Here is a 14,299-nt window from a genome sequence, read left to right on the forward strand (position 1 = left end):
TGAGCTATAATACTGAACTCAGGCTGTACAGAAACATTTTTAAAGAAGGAATTATTGCTGTGGAATAGGAAGCTGATTTCTACTGGGTGGGATACACATCCACTCGCTTCAAGCCACTGCAGCAAGTGTGGTAAGACTTGAAAAAATAGAGTGTAAAAGTCAAATTTATTTCTTCTGATACAAATTCCATGCTGTCCCTTAAACATGAAAACAACATTCAGAATATGAAAAAAGTACTTCAGCTCCTGCAAAAGAAGAGATTAGTTTTTCAATACCAAGTAAACTACACAACCCTCACAAAAGCAAAACTCGCCTCAGAGAGGAAAGTGGGGGAGATATATTTGAAATACAACATTTGGAGGGTAAATACAGTATTTAAGAAAATAATGTGCAACTCTAAGCCACTGTGAGAGTAAGTGTTGCACACTTGTCTCAGAGTTTAAGGCTTTTATATTTTAAGCAAGTCAGAACTAGGAAAGCAGGTCTTGAATAAAAATTTACAGAGACTGCTTTAATCAAGAAGGGTTTGACCTTTACCATCTTTCTGCTTAGAATATTTAGATTTGACAGAGGTGCTAGCTTCACAGAAATGTAACACAGTATACTAGGGGAGTTAGAGTGGGTAGTTCATGGAGTGCTTTTGTTCAGTTGTTTTTAATGGGTTCAGATTTATTTTCTCTTACTTTCTGCAGATATGAAATGCTGAAATTCAAGGAGTGCTACTGGTCTGTTCTGTTGCTGAATGTATTTGAATATAAGTTACAGGCTTTCAGTTCTCTCTGCTATGTGCCATAAAGGAGAAAACAGGAAGGTTCCTTATCTCTTCTGTCACAGAATTACATACAGTTTGACTGAGAAGTTTGCTGTGCAGCTTAGTCTGTCCTTGCCTGTCTTGCCCCCAGTACTAGTGGAGGCATTATATGGAACTGTTAAAGCATAGCCTTGGCCCCAGTGACTTCTGGTAGTTGTACAGGAGTGTGCAGAAAATAAATGCCAATAATCAGTTGCTTGCAAATGCTTAAGTGAATGACTTTTATGAATTTCAGGAGGTGCAGATGTAGCTAAATTTCAGATGTTAGGACTGGATCAGGAGCAATTGTTGCCTCTAAAGTAGATGCTTAACCTGCCCTAATGAACCTGGAGGAAGATGGTTTTGTTTGAGAATGCCAACAGTTTATTCAGTCCATGTTGGGTGTCTGCCTCCCTGCATTTTAAGGGGCAGGAGCAATAAAATGCCAGTACTAAATCTGCTGGTGATCCGGTCAACCCAGCCTTTTTCGTCAGTAGGTTGCCATCCAATCCTTAAGGGGAAGGAAGCACGCAAGATTCGTAGATGCTCATGGTCGAAAGGAACAACAGTCAGGGGGTCTGCAAAAACTCAGTTTTATTAGTAAATGACACAAGTGGCATGGAAATTGGTGTGTTAGTACCTGACCTACTATATAAACACATGGCAATCGGTTTTAGATAAAGGGTAAGATGAAGAGACAAGGAAAGAAAAGAAAGAGTAAAAGAGACCACCAGCGCTCCAGTGTTGGTCCAGCTCATAGGATGTCCTGAGGCACACAGCCAGTCTTGGTGGGATTACTTTTTTATACGTAGGTTTTCCCTCCCCTGAAGATAGTGACCACCTTTCTATGCAAATTAGTTATCATGTGGAGTCCGTTCTTTCAGATTTGAGGAATTTTTCTTTATTTCCAGAAGCAGGTTGGGGGGTCTTTGGTGGTCTTGATCCCTCCTACAATCTGCCCACTTCTCAGCCTCATTCCTGCCGTTGCGTTGCACTACTGTGCTTGTCTCCAGGAACTAGAACTAAGATGTTTGTCTTAGAAAAGTGCTGCCTTACCTCCATATGACCCCCTTCTCAAGCCACATCTTGTTCTTTCCTATTGGAGTGTTGTTACTGACAATCCTTGGTTGGCTCCACAGCTGTCTGGCTATAAGTGTTTGACACATACACATTAACCCCTTCTGGGATTCTACAGTAGGCATGCAATGAGGCAGAGATGGCTCTCTGTTGGCAACAATTTCTACCTTCCTTTCATGTAATGATTTCTTCATTAGAGGCAATGCTTGGGGAACAGATAAAGCAGAAGAGGCGCTCCATACTTCCATGTTCCTATCGAACAGGTAGGAAGAAATGGAAAAAAACATCAGATTAAATTAAGTTTCTACAGGCTACTTCATTGGCTCAAGACCTAAGCCAGGAAGGTTTTTTTGATTCCTACTTCAGCAGGACTAGTTGTACTCCAGATTTTTCCCTGCAAGTGAGTGGTAGGTGGCATAGACTTTGTATCAATGCACAAGCTCTTACTATATGCTGTAAACGTGCATAATATTGAAATGCACCACTTACTGGTATGCTACAGTGTTTCAGTACAAAAATACATCATGCTGACTGTGTCGGGTGGGTGAATGAAAGCAGATGTGCTTGATTCCTCATACAGTGATGAGGTGCTCTTGGGATTTAAGTCACACGTGAACATAACACTGAAAGACCAGTGGTGAGCTGTACGTCTGCTGTGTTTTCCTGTGGTGGATGAGAGTTCTCATGAGCACGAATATGTAATTCGCTTAACACTTATGTGCCTATAGTGTGTGTTGTTTGTACAGGTTTTTTTTTTAATAAGGACCTTCCATGTACCCTGAAATCTTTTTCTGGATCTTTGGACAGAGAAACCTTCACAGGGAAATATTTTAACAGCCTGTCAAAAGATAATGCACTTATATTTTGAAAAAACTTATTGATATTTTAATTCACAGAATATACACACATATTTATTTTCGAGTGTGTGGGACAATAACCAAGAAATAATTAAGGGTTTTATTTATAGTTCGTATATTCTTTTGACAATAAAATTTCGTCAAGACAATTTAGACAGCTGTGAAGGTCATTATATAAAGATGTAAAAATAAGTTAAAAATATGCAGGTAAAAATTATTATATGTAAGTATTACACTTTGAGGTCAGTTTTGTAGGTCAGCTTGAGTAGTTTAAGAGATCTCAAGAAAACATTGCTAAGTACGTTCCATTGAGTCCATCTTACAATTAATTCTTTCTTCCTTAGAGTCACAACATATAACTATGCCTAAAATATTAATGATTTACACAGACTTACAGTAGATGTAGTGATACAAGAACTGACTACTAACTTATTAAATATTTGATTTATTTGTACATTATAGTATCAAACTGGAGTGCTGTACTCCTAATATGACAGCAATATTTGGGTTATCAGAGAGAAAAGATGTTCATACAACTTCTAAGACAATATTTGCTCTTTCAGTGTGAAAGAATTTTATGGGGAAAAAACCACTTCTTTGTCATTATGCAAATTACTGGCCCAGGCATCTTCTGAAACAAATGCTTTTCGTGTGAAGGACGCACATTTTTACCAGCTATTTTTACAGTAGTAAACAGTGATCTCTATAATCCAGTAATTATTAAAGACCTTACAGAGGTCTCAGATTTGTGAATAATACAAACAATTTTAAGAACTAGAAGTATGACTTCAATAGCATTTACTTCTGTTCAACATCACCTGGACTGAAATACATTATTTCAGTAACATCGGAACAGCAAATTCTGTAAAATTAGGTCAGTGTTTCTGTGTAATATGAAACAACATTTCTTCAAAGTTATGAACATGGTTTATCTTTTCTCACAGAGGTACATTTCAGAGGAAGATAACGATGTTAGTCACTTTTTTGCTATACACAAAAGTACAAGTACCTGACTGATTTTTATGTTATACTATTTTCCCCTGTTTATAAGAACTGTATCAACATAGATAATCAGATGATCTGTTGCACAGTGTTGCACAGAAGGCATTTTCTAAGTGTCTATCTAGTGAAAACATTTTTATTCATTACATTCCAACATTCATAACTCCAAATATGAAACAACCTAATAAATTAGTTATATAAATACAATAAGTATATAAAACCCCATTTATAAAAAGAAGGATTTTGTATGCGATATGTAAGAGAAATCTGCGTCAGTAGTTGTCAAGATAATACTGCAGCAGTAGTTGCATATCCTGCTTGTTAAACAAATGTGATACCCTTATTCTGTATTCAAATAAAATAATTCTATAGGTATTTAAATGAATTAATTAGGAAATACATGTACAAGATCACTTTCACAGATCAAAAACTTGTCCTGAGTTTATATTGTCATTCAGCTACTGATCTGGCATGTGCAAATGCTAATAGCAAGGGAGAAGGGGAGAAAAGTTTTCCAAAAATTGTTCTGGTTTGCTTATTTTAATAAAGTAATTATGACATTATCATCCCTTCCTTGCCATAACATTTCTCCCTCAAAGTCCACCAGCCCATGTTTCCTGGCTCTCATCAGAATTCCAACAACCTTATCTGAAATACGAACATATCTCTCAAAGAGTTCCCCAAAAGTAACTTGGATCTTGCCATCGGGCCGCGGCCTAGCCATTGATTCGATGATGAAGCACATATCCCTGATCTCCCGATGGATATGGGCCTCAGCTCTCTTGGCTCTTTCAGCGGTTTTGGTTCCTTCCTTTGGACGGCCATATCCTTCATCTCCTTTGTGCAGGCGCGTGGACATGGCCAGCTCGTGATCAAATTCCTCGCTGAAGGGGTTCAGCTTCTGCGTTATGATGTGCTGGTCGGCCCATTCCTGCCACTTGTCCTTCAGGCTGTGAACGGCACTGTCTTTCCTGCGGGAGTTGGCACGGGCCTCTTCACTCAGCCTGCTTGCGCTGAAATAAACACAAAGGGCTTTTGAGCTTTGGATCTCATAGTTTAATGGCTCAGTTCTGCTATTGATCTCTGTTGTTAACTGATTACTGTGGTTTTGCAGAAAAGATGGGAGCCACCAGGTGGCATGAGTTCACCACTTCTAAATTAGTTCTTTGGAGGCTGTTAGTCTGTGCTCAGTTTACACTCAAATATAAATTCACAGACCACAGCTTTATCCCGTCTATACTACTACCCTCCAGCCCAGATTTGAGCCCATTTTGTCAAACTTTACCTCAAATGTCTTAATTCTGTGTGGGAGCAAAACAGTATGTTTCTAATTACCTGCACTTTCTGTACTTTTGGTTAGTCACGCAGCTCCCTGTTTCTGTGTGCCTACCTAAGCCTGAAATCTGCCCCCCTCCGAGGTTAGAGATGGCAATAACTCTAAGTGTATGGTCTAGGTCCTCCACTATTCTTGCCTGAAAAACAGAATGTAGGGTCTAGAAAAATCTCTCCTCTATAATAGATGTCAATAACTGTAGGAACAACAACAAGCTAATGGAGTGTGGTAGCTTGGCCTATGATTCTATATTTGAAGTATGGTTCTGAACAAGTGCTGAAGTCCAAAATTCGCATTCCAATGGGCAGGATAAAAGCCTGAAAGAAACTTAAGGCTACTGAAATCTATGTCAGTGTCAAAGGATGAGGAAAGGCCTTCAGAGGTCTTACTTTTTTGTGTGTGTGCGTATCAACATCATAGTGCTGGATGACTCCAGACAGACAAGAAGTTGTCTGATACTCTTTCCTCTAGTGACCAATCTTACATATTGTGGGGGAGTTACAGATAGTCTGAGCTGGTCTTTGTGCTGTCCACATCCTGTCATTGTGTCTGTACAGACCTCAGCTAGGGACTGTGCTGTGGCTGTGCCAAAGTAATTTGTTTTCTAATATTTTTACTCCCCAAAAGGCTGCTTTGAAACCTCCTCAGTAATGTCAGCTGAATATTAACAGTATCACCAGAGAATCAAAATACACTTAAAAAAATATTAGAGAGGACTGCAGAGCTGCAGAAAATTCTGTTTCCCTGCTGTTTTGGCATTCCTTTGTTTTCTACTAAACTGGTTGAAAGAGAGAATAGGATTCATAGAGATGTCCCCAGTTCAGATCTGTGAACCAGAAAGATGCCAGTACTGGGCAGCATTATAATGGTAGAGGAAGAAGTGCAGACAGTGCCAGGGACAGAGGAACTAGCAGAGCTGGATCACTTTATTAGCTATCGAGTTGCCAGGGGAAAAAATCCTAAGTGAATCAAATTTGCTTTGAAGAAGTAATGCCAACAGTCTCAGTGGAACTGATGAGCAGTTGTCATCACGGAGGGCTTATCCCTCAGCCACAGCCAGCTGCTCCCTCTTCTCTCTGAGGGCCATGAGCTCTGAGAAAGTCCTAGAATTTCAATTCCCCAGGTCGAGCAGAAAGAAGACAGTGAGATAGCAGGAGGCTGTTAAGTCTTCATTACCTGCTTTAATTTAACAGTCTAGAATGTGTTCCCTCCTTTTCCTACTGAAACCTTTCATTTTCTTTTCTAGTAGAATACTATTATTACCTTCCTCATCCAAATCATCCTCTCAGTGGTTGAGAAAACCATCATCTTATCTGTCCTTTTGCTATTATTGTGCCCCACGTGGCTTTCAAAAAACTTACTGTAACTAACTTTTTTAAAGGCATTTTCTGATTTAACCATTTCTGATGGCTGAATAGCCATCTTTACCATTGTTTAGCTTAATTACAAGTTAACACAGTGAATTGTGTACAGGTAGAAGCATTTTTTCATGCTTCTACCCCACCTACGCAAAGGATTGTGGATCCAAAGTGAAGGTTGTGAATGTTAAACCACTGTAAGAAGTGCTTTACCCATAACAATTAACTAAGTTAACCTGTTAACCAGAATAATCATCCTAAATGCATTCTGACCTTCTAGGAGGATAATATCTGTGTTCCATATTCCCTCTGACTCTTTCTGTAAGACCTTTTTCTCTCTACCTTTTTAATATTTTGAGTTTCATGTCCCTTTTTTTGCAGCCCTTTGACTCCTAAGCAAGGACAAAATAGTGTTTCCTATGTCAGAAGAAGTTAACAGGCCTTCTACTAAGGAAGCAACCTTATTCCAGTAAATAGTGCAACTGGAAATAATGAAGGTGCCGATGCAAGGAAAACAAAATACTGGCACTGATGCTTTTTTTCCTGAAACACAGAGAGGAAAATGGGAGATATATTTTAAAAACCATGTACTTATGGCCTTTTTGAAAAAGATTAAGCAACATTGAATGGTTCATAAAAGTAGCAGGCTGAAACAATATATTTTAAGTCTATAAAATAAATTTAAAAAAAGAATAATTTAAAAATCCAGTCCTGATAACAGCACTGTAAGAACAGAAAGTGTCAGATTTTAGTGAGAGAGATGTAAGTAACATAGACGGTGTTATTTCAATCATTTGCACCTCAATAAATATAGCTAATCAATGTTTTTCCTACATAGGAGCACTAAAATTAGACATAGAGAAAAGTATAAGAAAAGTTTAACAGAAACTCGATAGTTGGTTTGTTTGTACTATAACATTCTAAACTGATAAAATTGTTTTAACTGAGGTCATTTATGGATAAGTGTTGCAAATATATCTTTTTTCCACTGTATATGTGAAATCTTTGGTTTGAGGTCCTAACTTCTGTGAAAGGATAGTGCACACAGTCTTCACTAAAAGTGGGGACCACAAACTTTCAAGCACTACATTACAGTAGAGATTTTTTCACTTTGGCTATTAACCATTTGCTTCTTATTGGAGTTGACTGTTCAGCTATACAGCAAAACGTCATTCTAATCCCATCTGAATAGTTAAAATAGCTGTGTGGGTCCATGTGTTCAGATAGCTGTGCTGAAAAGAACTGTATGGTTGAAGTCCATGACTATGGTGGTCACAGTTTAATGCTGGTCATGTTAAGTGCTCATCAGTAGTGAGGTGTAAAATCCAAGCATTGGGAATGATACAGCCTCCTTCCTGCCTGTCTGCAAAGGGATCAAGAAGTCTGTTTTGGCACTTTCATCAGTTTTTCATCATCAGTGCTGATCCCAGTTTTTCATTTCTGAAAAGGTGATTGGGACACGATACGAACATCCTGGCCTTGGTCCTCTGATTCCTGCTGCCTTACTCACCCTTTGATCACAGGCTAATTGGGGGTGTGTGTTAAAGCCCTGACTTCTTGTCTCAAATTGCTTCCTGCTCAGCTTGCATTTATGTGGGAGATGGACATAGTGTAGAAGCTCCACTATGGGATGACTCCAGTAGGAACCCATGTCCTGGCACCAGCCTTTTCCCTCCCACAGGCTTGGGCAGCTGAGCTCTGCTGAGCCCTGCCTCAGTTTAAGTTTCCCCTGCAGATGTCACCCCTGCCCAGAAAGCCAGTGGGCAACAAGTGGTCTGCACCTCAGCCACAGCTCACCACTGGCCTCAGAGGCTGGGCTCCCCTTCATTGCAATTTTACAGCCAGATGTGAGTTCCACATCCAAACAATTCAGGTTCAACCACATGTTCCTTTCTGCTGCCTTTGTTGCATGGCATTACCAAGTCTGTAAAAGAGAACAGTGGAGCACACAGTGTGCTGTGCCTATAACGGCTGCATACAGTTTCCCATCTTGCAGCATTGGACATACGGGTCTTTTATTGTTTTACTAACAAAAGAGAGATGAATTACTTTGGCATCTGCCTTTTGGCAAATGTGGCCACAGCATGACTGTTTGTCACTGTCTTCTGGGAAGGTAGTTCTGCTGGAGATCTCTGGAAATGGAAACTGGAGAATTTCTACCAAACACTGCTGTTCCTCTGCTCTTATAGGAGACTTCTCAAGGATTGCGTGGTTGTGGCTGAACACTACTTGTTTAGCACCTGGGCTCCAAATTTAATGTGTACCTGCTGTTGTGTAGTAGACTTCAAACATAAGACTTACTGAAAGAAGTCTTAGTCAAAACTGTCTAATGCTATGAATTTACTACTTAATTAAAATATTTAAGTAGAACCTATAATAACTCTGTAACCTGTAATAACTACGTAACAGATTCTTCTTTCTTTTTCTTCACACAATTTACAGGTATAAGGAAGGTTCTACTTCCACAACATATTCAATGAATGTACTTTCCTATCTCCTCACCCCACACTGTAGTGTGCCCAATGAGAGACCTTGATGTTAAAGAATGTATTGATGATTCAAGTGTTCTTTTTGTCAAATGATGTATAGCATACAGAATGATTCAAATCAATCCTGCAGATGTTGAAGCAGGCTGAATGCTTTATAATGTATGTCTGGGGGCCCAGATCCCATGAAAGTTTCCCTTCTTTGAATTGATGAACTCCAAATCTATGGGAAAGCTTCCAAAATGAAGCATTGAACCCAGCTTTTGATAAGCTGTACTTAGAAGTAATTAATGCAATGTTAATTTTGGACATTCTCTGCAAATTACTCCTGAGAATATTTACAATCTATACTAAGCAAAATAATCAATAAGTATTTGGAAATATTATTTGTCAAATAAATTGCTTTAGACAGCATTTGCTGAAATAAATGAATAGTTGATATTCTGAAATTTGAACTAAAGTAGTAAGAAGGAAGTAGTTATTTTGATGAACCAGTAAATCCAGTGTGAAAATTAAATATAATTAATATTTACCAAATATAATTTCCTGACTGTGTCTATTATGTACCTAGCACATAAAACCCTAGGCTAAAGTCAGATGTTTTTGCCTAACTAATTAAGCACAGAGAGATATGCAAAATGTTTCCTGAATTTTTTTTTTTTTTTAGTTGAAGAGTTATAGTTTATCTTTAATCACTTCCTACTATTCTCTCCCCCGTCTTCCTCATGGAAACCTGTACCTCTCTGCCATTTGTGATAATGTAATAAAGATGCTTTACTTACAGAGATGGTACAGGACGTTTAATTCTCACAGCTGTCACCTCTCGGTCACTGTCTTCCTGCTCGAGTTTTTCTTCTGCCTCCCCATAGCCACTGTCCTGGGCATCCAGGCTGTCATCACGACACTTAAGTAGCAGTTCTTTCTTAGATCCCTCTTTGTCCTCTTGTTCCATATGTTCCCAGCCCTTGGTCAGATCTGATACCATAGTTGAACACTTTCTCCTTATGGTTGGAGATAATTTGCCACTAAGAATTTTGTCAATAGCACTTGATTCTTCTTTGAGCTTGGTCATCTCTGAGCTGCTGTTGTTATTCTCATATCTTTCACTGAGGAGGCTGACGCCACCTCCTCGTTCGTAGGCTTTGCTGACAACGGTTTTGGTCACCTCTTTGCTTTTAATGTTGAACATTTTGAGGGCTTCATCTGATTCCCTTGAATTTTTTTCAGCATCTCTTATTGTCACTGAGGATTTTTTATCATCTTTTTCTTGGTCCCTCTTGACAGATGGAATTTGCCATTTTTTGAAGGAACTTTCTTGTACAGGCTGAGTTGATGAGCCTTCTGCAGTAGGGGCCCATCCAGAGGGCTCTTGCTCTTGCTTTACATGGTGGTCAGATGCCCACTGCTGCCAACCTCGCGCCAAGCTGAAGACTTGGCTGGCCATTCGGATCTTGTGGACAGCCCTTTTCACAGGAGCAGTGCTCGGCTTTTCTTCAGGAGCCATGCTGCTGTCTGCTGCCATGGTGGCTTTTCCCCTTCTTATGCTCAGCACCTTCTCAATGAATTTCTTGAAATGAATAATACCCTCCGAAGAGGACCACACAGATTTAAATAGAAGCAGGAGCAGTTAATGCCCATGGAAAATATGTGAAACACTTCTCACAAAGATATAGTATCCTCACTGTTGCAAAGGTCTTTTTTTAAAACACAGGGGTTGCATTTCATCACAGCAGATGAATGATGCATGATGTAAACAGGGTGACACAGACTTGTGCTGGAAATACTGGGAAATTAACATCTCCTTTAGTCCCCTCTTTGTGACTGCTGAATTCCCAGCTTGTTGGCAAGGGTCGTGTTCTTCTGGAAATGCAGAACTTGGATTAGAGATCCTGATCTGAGTGACTGAAACTGCTAAATACAAAATGCTGTCAGTCTCTAACAAGTTTGAATAGTGTGGAAACTTCTCATTATCACAAATAAATAGTGACTCTTGTCAGGGAGTGTGAAGGTAGAAGCAGGTTATGAATGAGAAATTGTTAGATGCATTTTCTAAAAAGATACTAGGTGATTTCTTCTTACTGCTCATGTGTCCAAGGAAATCCAGGTTTGTTAATTTTTTAAGAGGTATTTATGTGTTCTGTTCCCAGTCATTATCTATTAATGTCTGTCTCTTTAGAACGTACCTTCAGGGGGGTCTGGGAACATTATCGTGTTTGGTGTCAGCACTAAGGAAGAGGGAATCGCTATCTCTGGGAATCAAAATAATAAGTCTGACTTGATCAGATGGATGAATGATCTCCTAGTTTTAGGATTTTGAAAAAATAAAGTATAACCTATTTAATTCCTCACTGCTTTTAAGAAAGTTGTATATAAAACTTCACGTTTACTTATATATTATTTACAACATAATTGTGTTTACCAGGTACAGTATAGAAAAAATCAGTTTTCCCAGGAAACCTAGCGATTTTGTCATTCCAGAGGACTTCCTAGAGTATGTTCATATTTGAATTAGTAAAATTTTTTAGCAAATTGATACATCAATTTTTGCATGACAATAAACAGACATTTTTCTGAGATATGGTCCTATGGTATTTTTTTTCTGAATATAATGTTTCCTAAATAGGAACGGAAAATGGCATTGCTTTTTCAATGCATCATACCTTGCAGATTACAGGATGACTTGTTGCACTTGCCATGTGGTGCTTTGAGGCATACTGTTATAACTTCAAGGAATGCTGTTTGGCTTTGTTGGTGTTACACCAGAGATAAATATGGACTCTTGGTCCTCTGCCTTTTTATCTTCTCTCTATTAAAGACTGGGCTGTTTGAAGTAGGTCAGATCATATTTAGTTCTTGATTAATGCTATAAGACTACATCATACCTTTGACTTCTATGCAGGATTCCTCATTAATCTGTGGAGTAATTTCCTCTTCAAAACTGATGACACAATGTAAGTTAGTGTTGCTGTTAGATATTTGCTCATACTTTTATTTTAGAAAGAAATGTGTCACCTCTGTATACTGTATAGTCTTAGCCATTGCCAATTGCTTCGTAACTGTGAGGCAGCATTGTGAGGTGTACTGGTACAACTTGATTAAGAAGCATGTGTTACCAAGCATTTATTTTGGGGACATTTTAAGGATCATAATCAGGAATGGGATCTTTTTGTGCTTAAAAAAACTCACATGTGCATGCCTGCATGCACACAGGGTGGTGTATGTTCCCTAAAATATAAGGAAGATTAAAGTGAAAGAAGAGAATAATGCACATGAAGAATAGGAGCATTACACCTGCTCATTATATCATTCTATGTGATTTCTTGACTATAAGGGTGGCTGAGGTTTTAGGAATGAGCTGAAAGCTAAATACAGATGTAAGGGGTAAAGCCAAGGAAGGACTGCAGTGAAATAAGTGACCGTGAAAGGACAATCTTGGAGGGTAAGGCCAATAGAGACCTCTGTTGTAAGGGGGACAGCTCCACCTTCATGTGTTCCGGTTCCTGTTTCACCTGTTCTTAAGGAGTACTGGCAGTAGACACTCCCCACTGTCTAGGCAATCTATCCCACTGGTTAACTAGCATAAAGGAAACCTTTTCTGAGATCTGACCTCCACCTCTGTCACACCACTTTAAGCTTCTGTCAATGCCAAGAACTGACAAATCACTCCCTTTCTGAGGCAGCCTTTCTTTCTGAGGACTCCTGTATTCCTCCTCAATCTTCTGAATGACCCTATGTCTTCCCAACTTTTCTTGTGTTTCTGGGATCTGTGGTCATACTTTTGCACTTGCTGGTTTCCCTACATTAGGTCCATACCTTTGTTCAAGTGTGATACCCAAAATGGGGATGGTATTCTGGATTAAGCTTGCCCATAATGCAGAAAAGGAACAAATGTCTTGAATGTGGTGCTCCTGATTCATATTCTTCTTGTAATCCCCAGAGTTTCCAAAGGCTTTCCTGCTTCATGGCTATCTGTATTCATAGACTGTGCCTTCATATGTAAGCGTTGTTGTTATTGTGTTCTTTTTTTTTTCAGGTAGTTTTTTCAATTTGTCATGACCAATTTGATTTTTAATCCCTGTTCCTGTGTTCTTGCAATATAATTCATATTTGATAAATGTCGTGTCTATTCCACTTTCAGAATCACAAATGGAAATAGTACCTAAATGTGAAGTAGATCCAGTCATTAAGAACTTTCCATTTGATAGAGAATTATTGTTATTTATTTTTATGTGGTTTTCCACGCAAAATTTTGTGTATTCCAAATAAAAATACAAATACAAAATATTGTAGTATTCCAATTAATTTTATATATGAGATGAAAATAATAAACCTGACCAATATCAAGATGTGTAACATCTGCTGCATTTGCCTATCTTTGGGGCTGGACCAGATAAAGTTTGGAGGCCTCTTCCAGCCTTAACTGTTCTGTGATTCTGTGATCTTCCAGAGCCTGCTACTTTGCTATAAAATAGAATTAAGATTGGAATGTTTGGAAATTACACCACTTTTCAAAGAATTGTTAATAAAGAGAATTTTTTTTTTCTAGTGGACTTGACCTTGGCATACTGGTCGTAGTCCCAGTATTAAGTCCCCATAATTAATATTTACATAGTTTAGATAAATGACAATAAAAAGTTACAGACTACTGAAAAATATCGAGATTACAGATATAAACTACTATTAAATCCATGTTGCACAACAATATATTAAACAAATGTTTAGTTTAAATTGGTCACTATATTAAGCTGAAGTGTTATAAAATCACAGACTTGTCCAAAGTGCTAGTGAAACTTTGATCTAATTATTCTGAGAATAACTAAATTTATGGTGTTTAATTTTAGGATGTACAATGATGTTGCCTTGAACATGTTGAATACTGTCTCATGTTATGTGGTGATGTTGCCAGCAAGAAGTTAATTGGAAGTATAAACAATGTCTGAGTCATCCAGTGAGATTCATACTTTGAGGGTAGCTTATTTTACAAATGTTTTACTGCAGTAAGAGTAGAATTTATTATATCATGCTTTTCAATTTTTATTCTTAGAGAAATAGTCAACCAAGGCTACAGCTACATTTCCATATGCAATCTCCCTACTGGCACTTCTAAAAGCTGAGAGCCAGCCCTTAAGGCACAGGTAGGTTTTAGGCAGGCTGGACCTGAACCACATTTTCTATGTGTCTTTCATATATTACAAGATCACAAGGTATATTCCAATGAACATCAAGGCTTGGTGAGGGTGATTGTCACAGGCTTTCACAAGTTCATAAACTATGCTTGAGGTCAGAGTTGGGGGACCATTTCTTGCAGAAAATATATAGGAGAAAAGGTAATTGGAGAAAGTGATAGCTTGACACATGCTGAAGTTGTAAACTCCCTTGTCCTTGATCCTGGCTGC

At 38.5% G+C, this 14,299-nt stretch overlaps 1 protein-coding gene across 1 annotated transcript; it reads right to left on the bottom strand.

Annotated features, from left to right (window-relative positions):
- Positions 1 to 2,803: 2,803 nt before the first annotated feature.
- ABRA (actin binding Rho activating protein) lies at positions 2,804 to 10,474 on the bottom strand. Its single transcript, XM_027657080.1, has 2 exons — positions 9,686 to 10,474; positions 2,804 to 4,739 (listed from the first exon to the last, which is right to left on the bottom strand). Exons 1-2 carry the CDS (start codon positions 10,423 to 10,425, stop codon positions 4,262 to 4,264), a joined length of 1,218 nt encoding a protein of 405 aa, XP_027512881.1. The 5' UTR covers positions 10,426 to 10,474; the 3' UTR covers positions 2,804 to 4,261.
- Positions 10,475 to 14,299: the final 3,825 nt, after the last annotated feature.

Source organism: Corapipo altera, unplaced genomic scaffold, assembly GCF_003945725.1.
Source record: "Corapipo altera isolate COAL_440 unplaced genomic scaffold, ASM394572v1 52b, whole genome shotgun sequence".
NCBI classification, from domain to species: Eukaryota; Metazoa; Chordata; class Aves; order Passeriformes; family Pipridae; genus Corapipo; species Corapipo altera.

Bases quoted from the DNA above. Each gene is read 5' to 3' on its own strand.
- ABRA (XM_027657080.1), bottom strand. From the start codon at position 10,425: ATGGCAGCAGACAGCAGCATGGCTCCTGAAGAAAAGCCGAGCACTGCT. The intron at 4,740-9,685 runs GTAAGTAAAGCA...TGTTTATTTCAG, and splicing joins AAACGTCCTGTACCATCTCT to CGCAAGCAGGCTGAGTGAAG.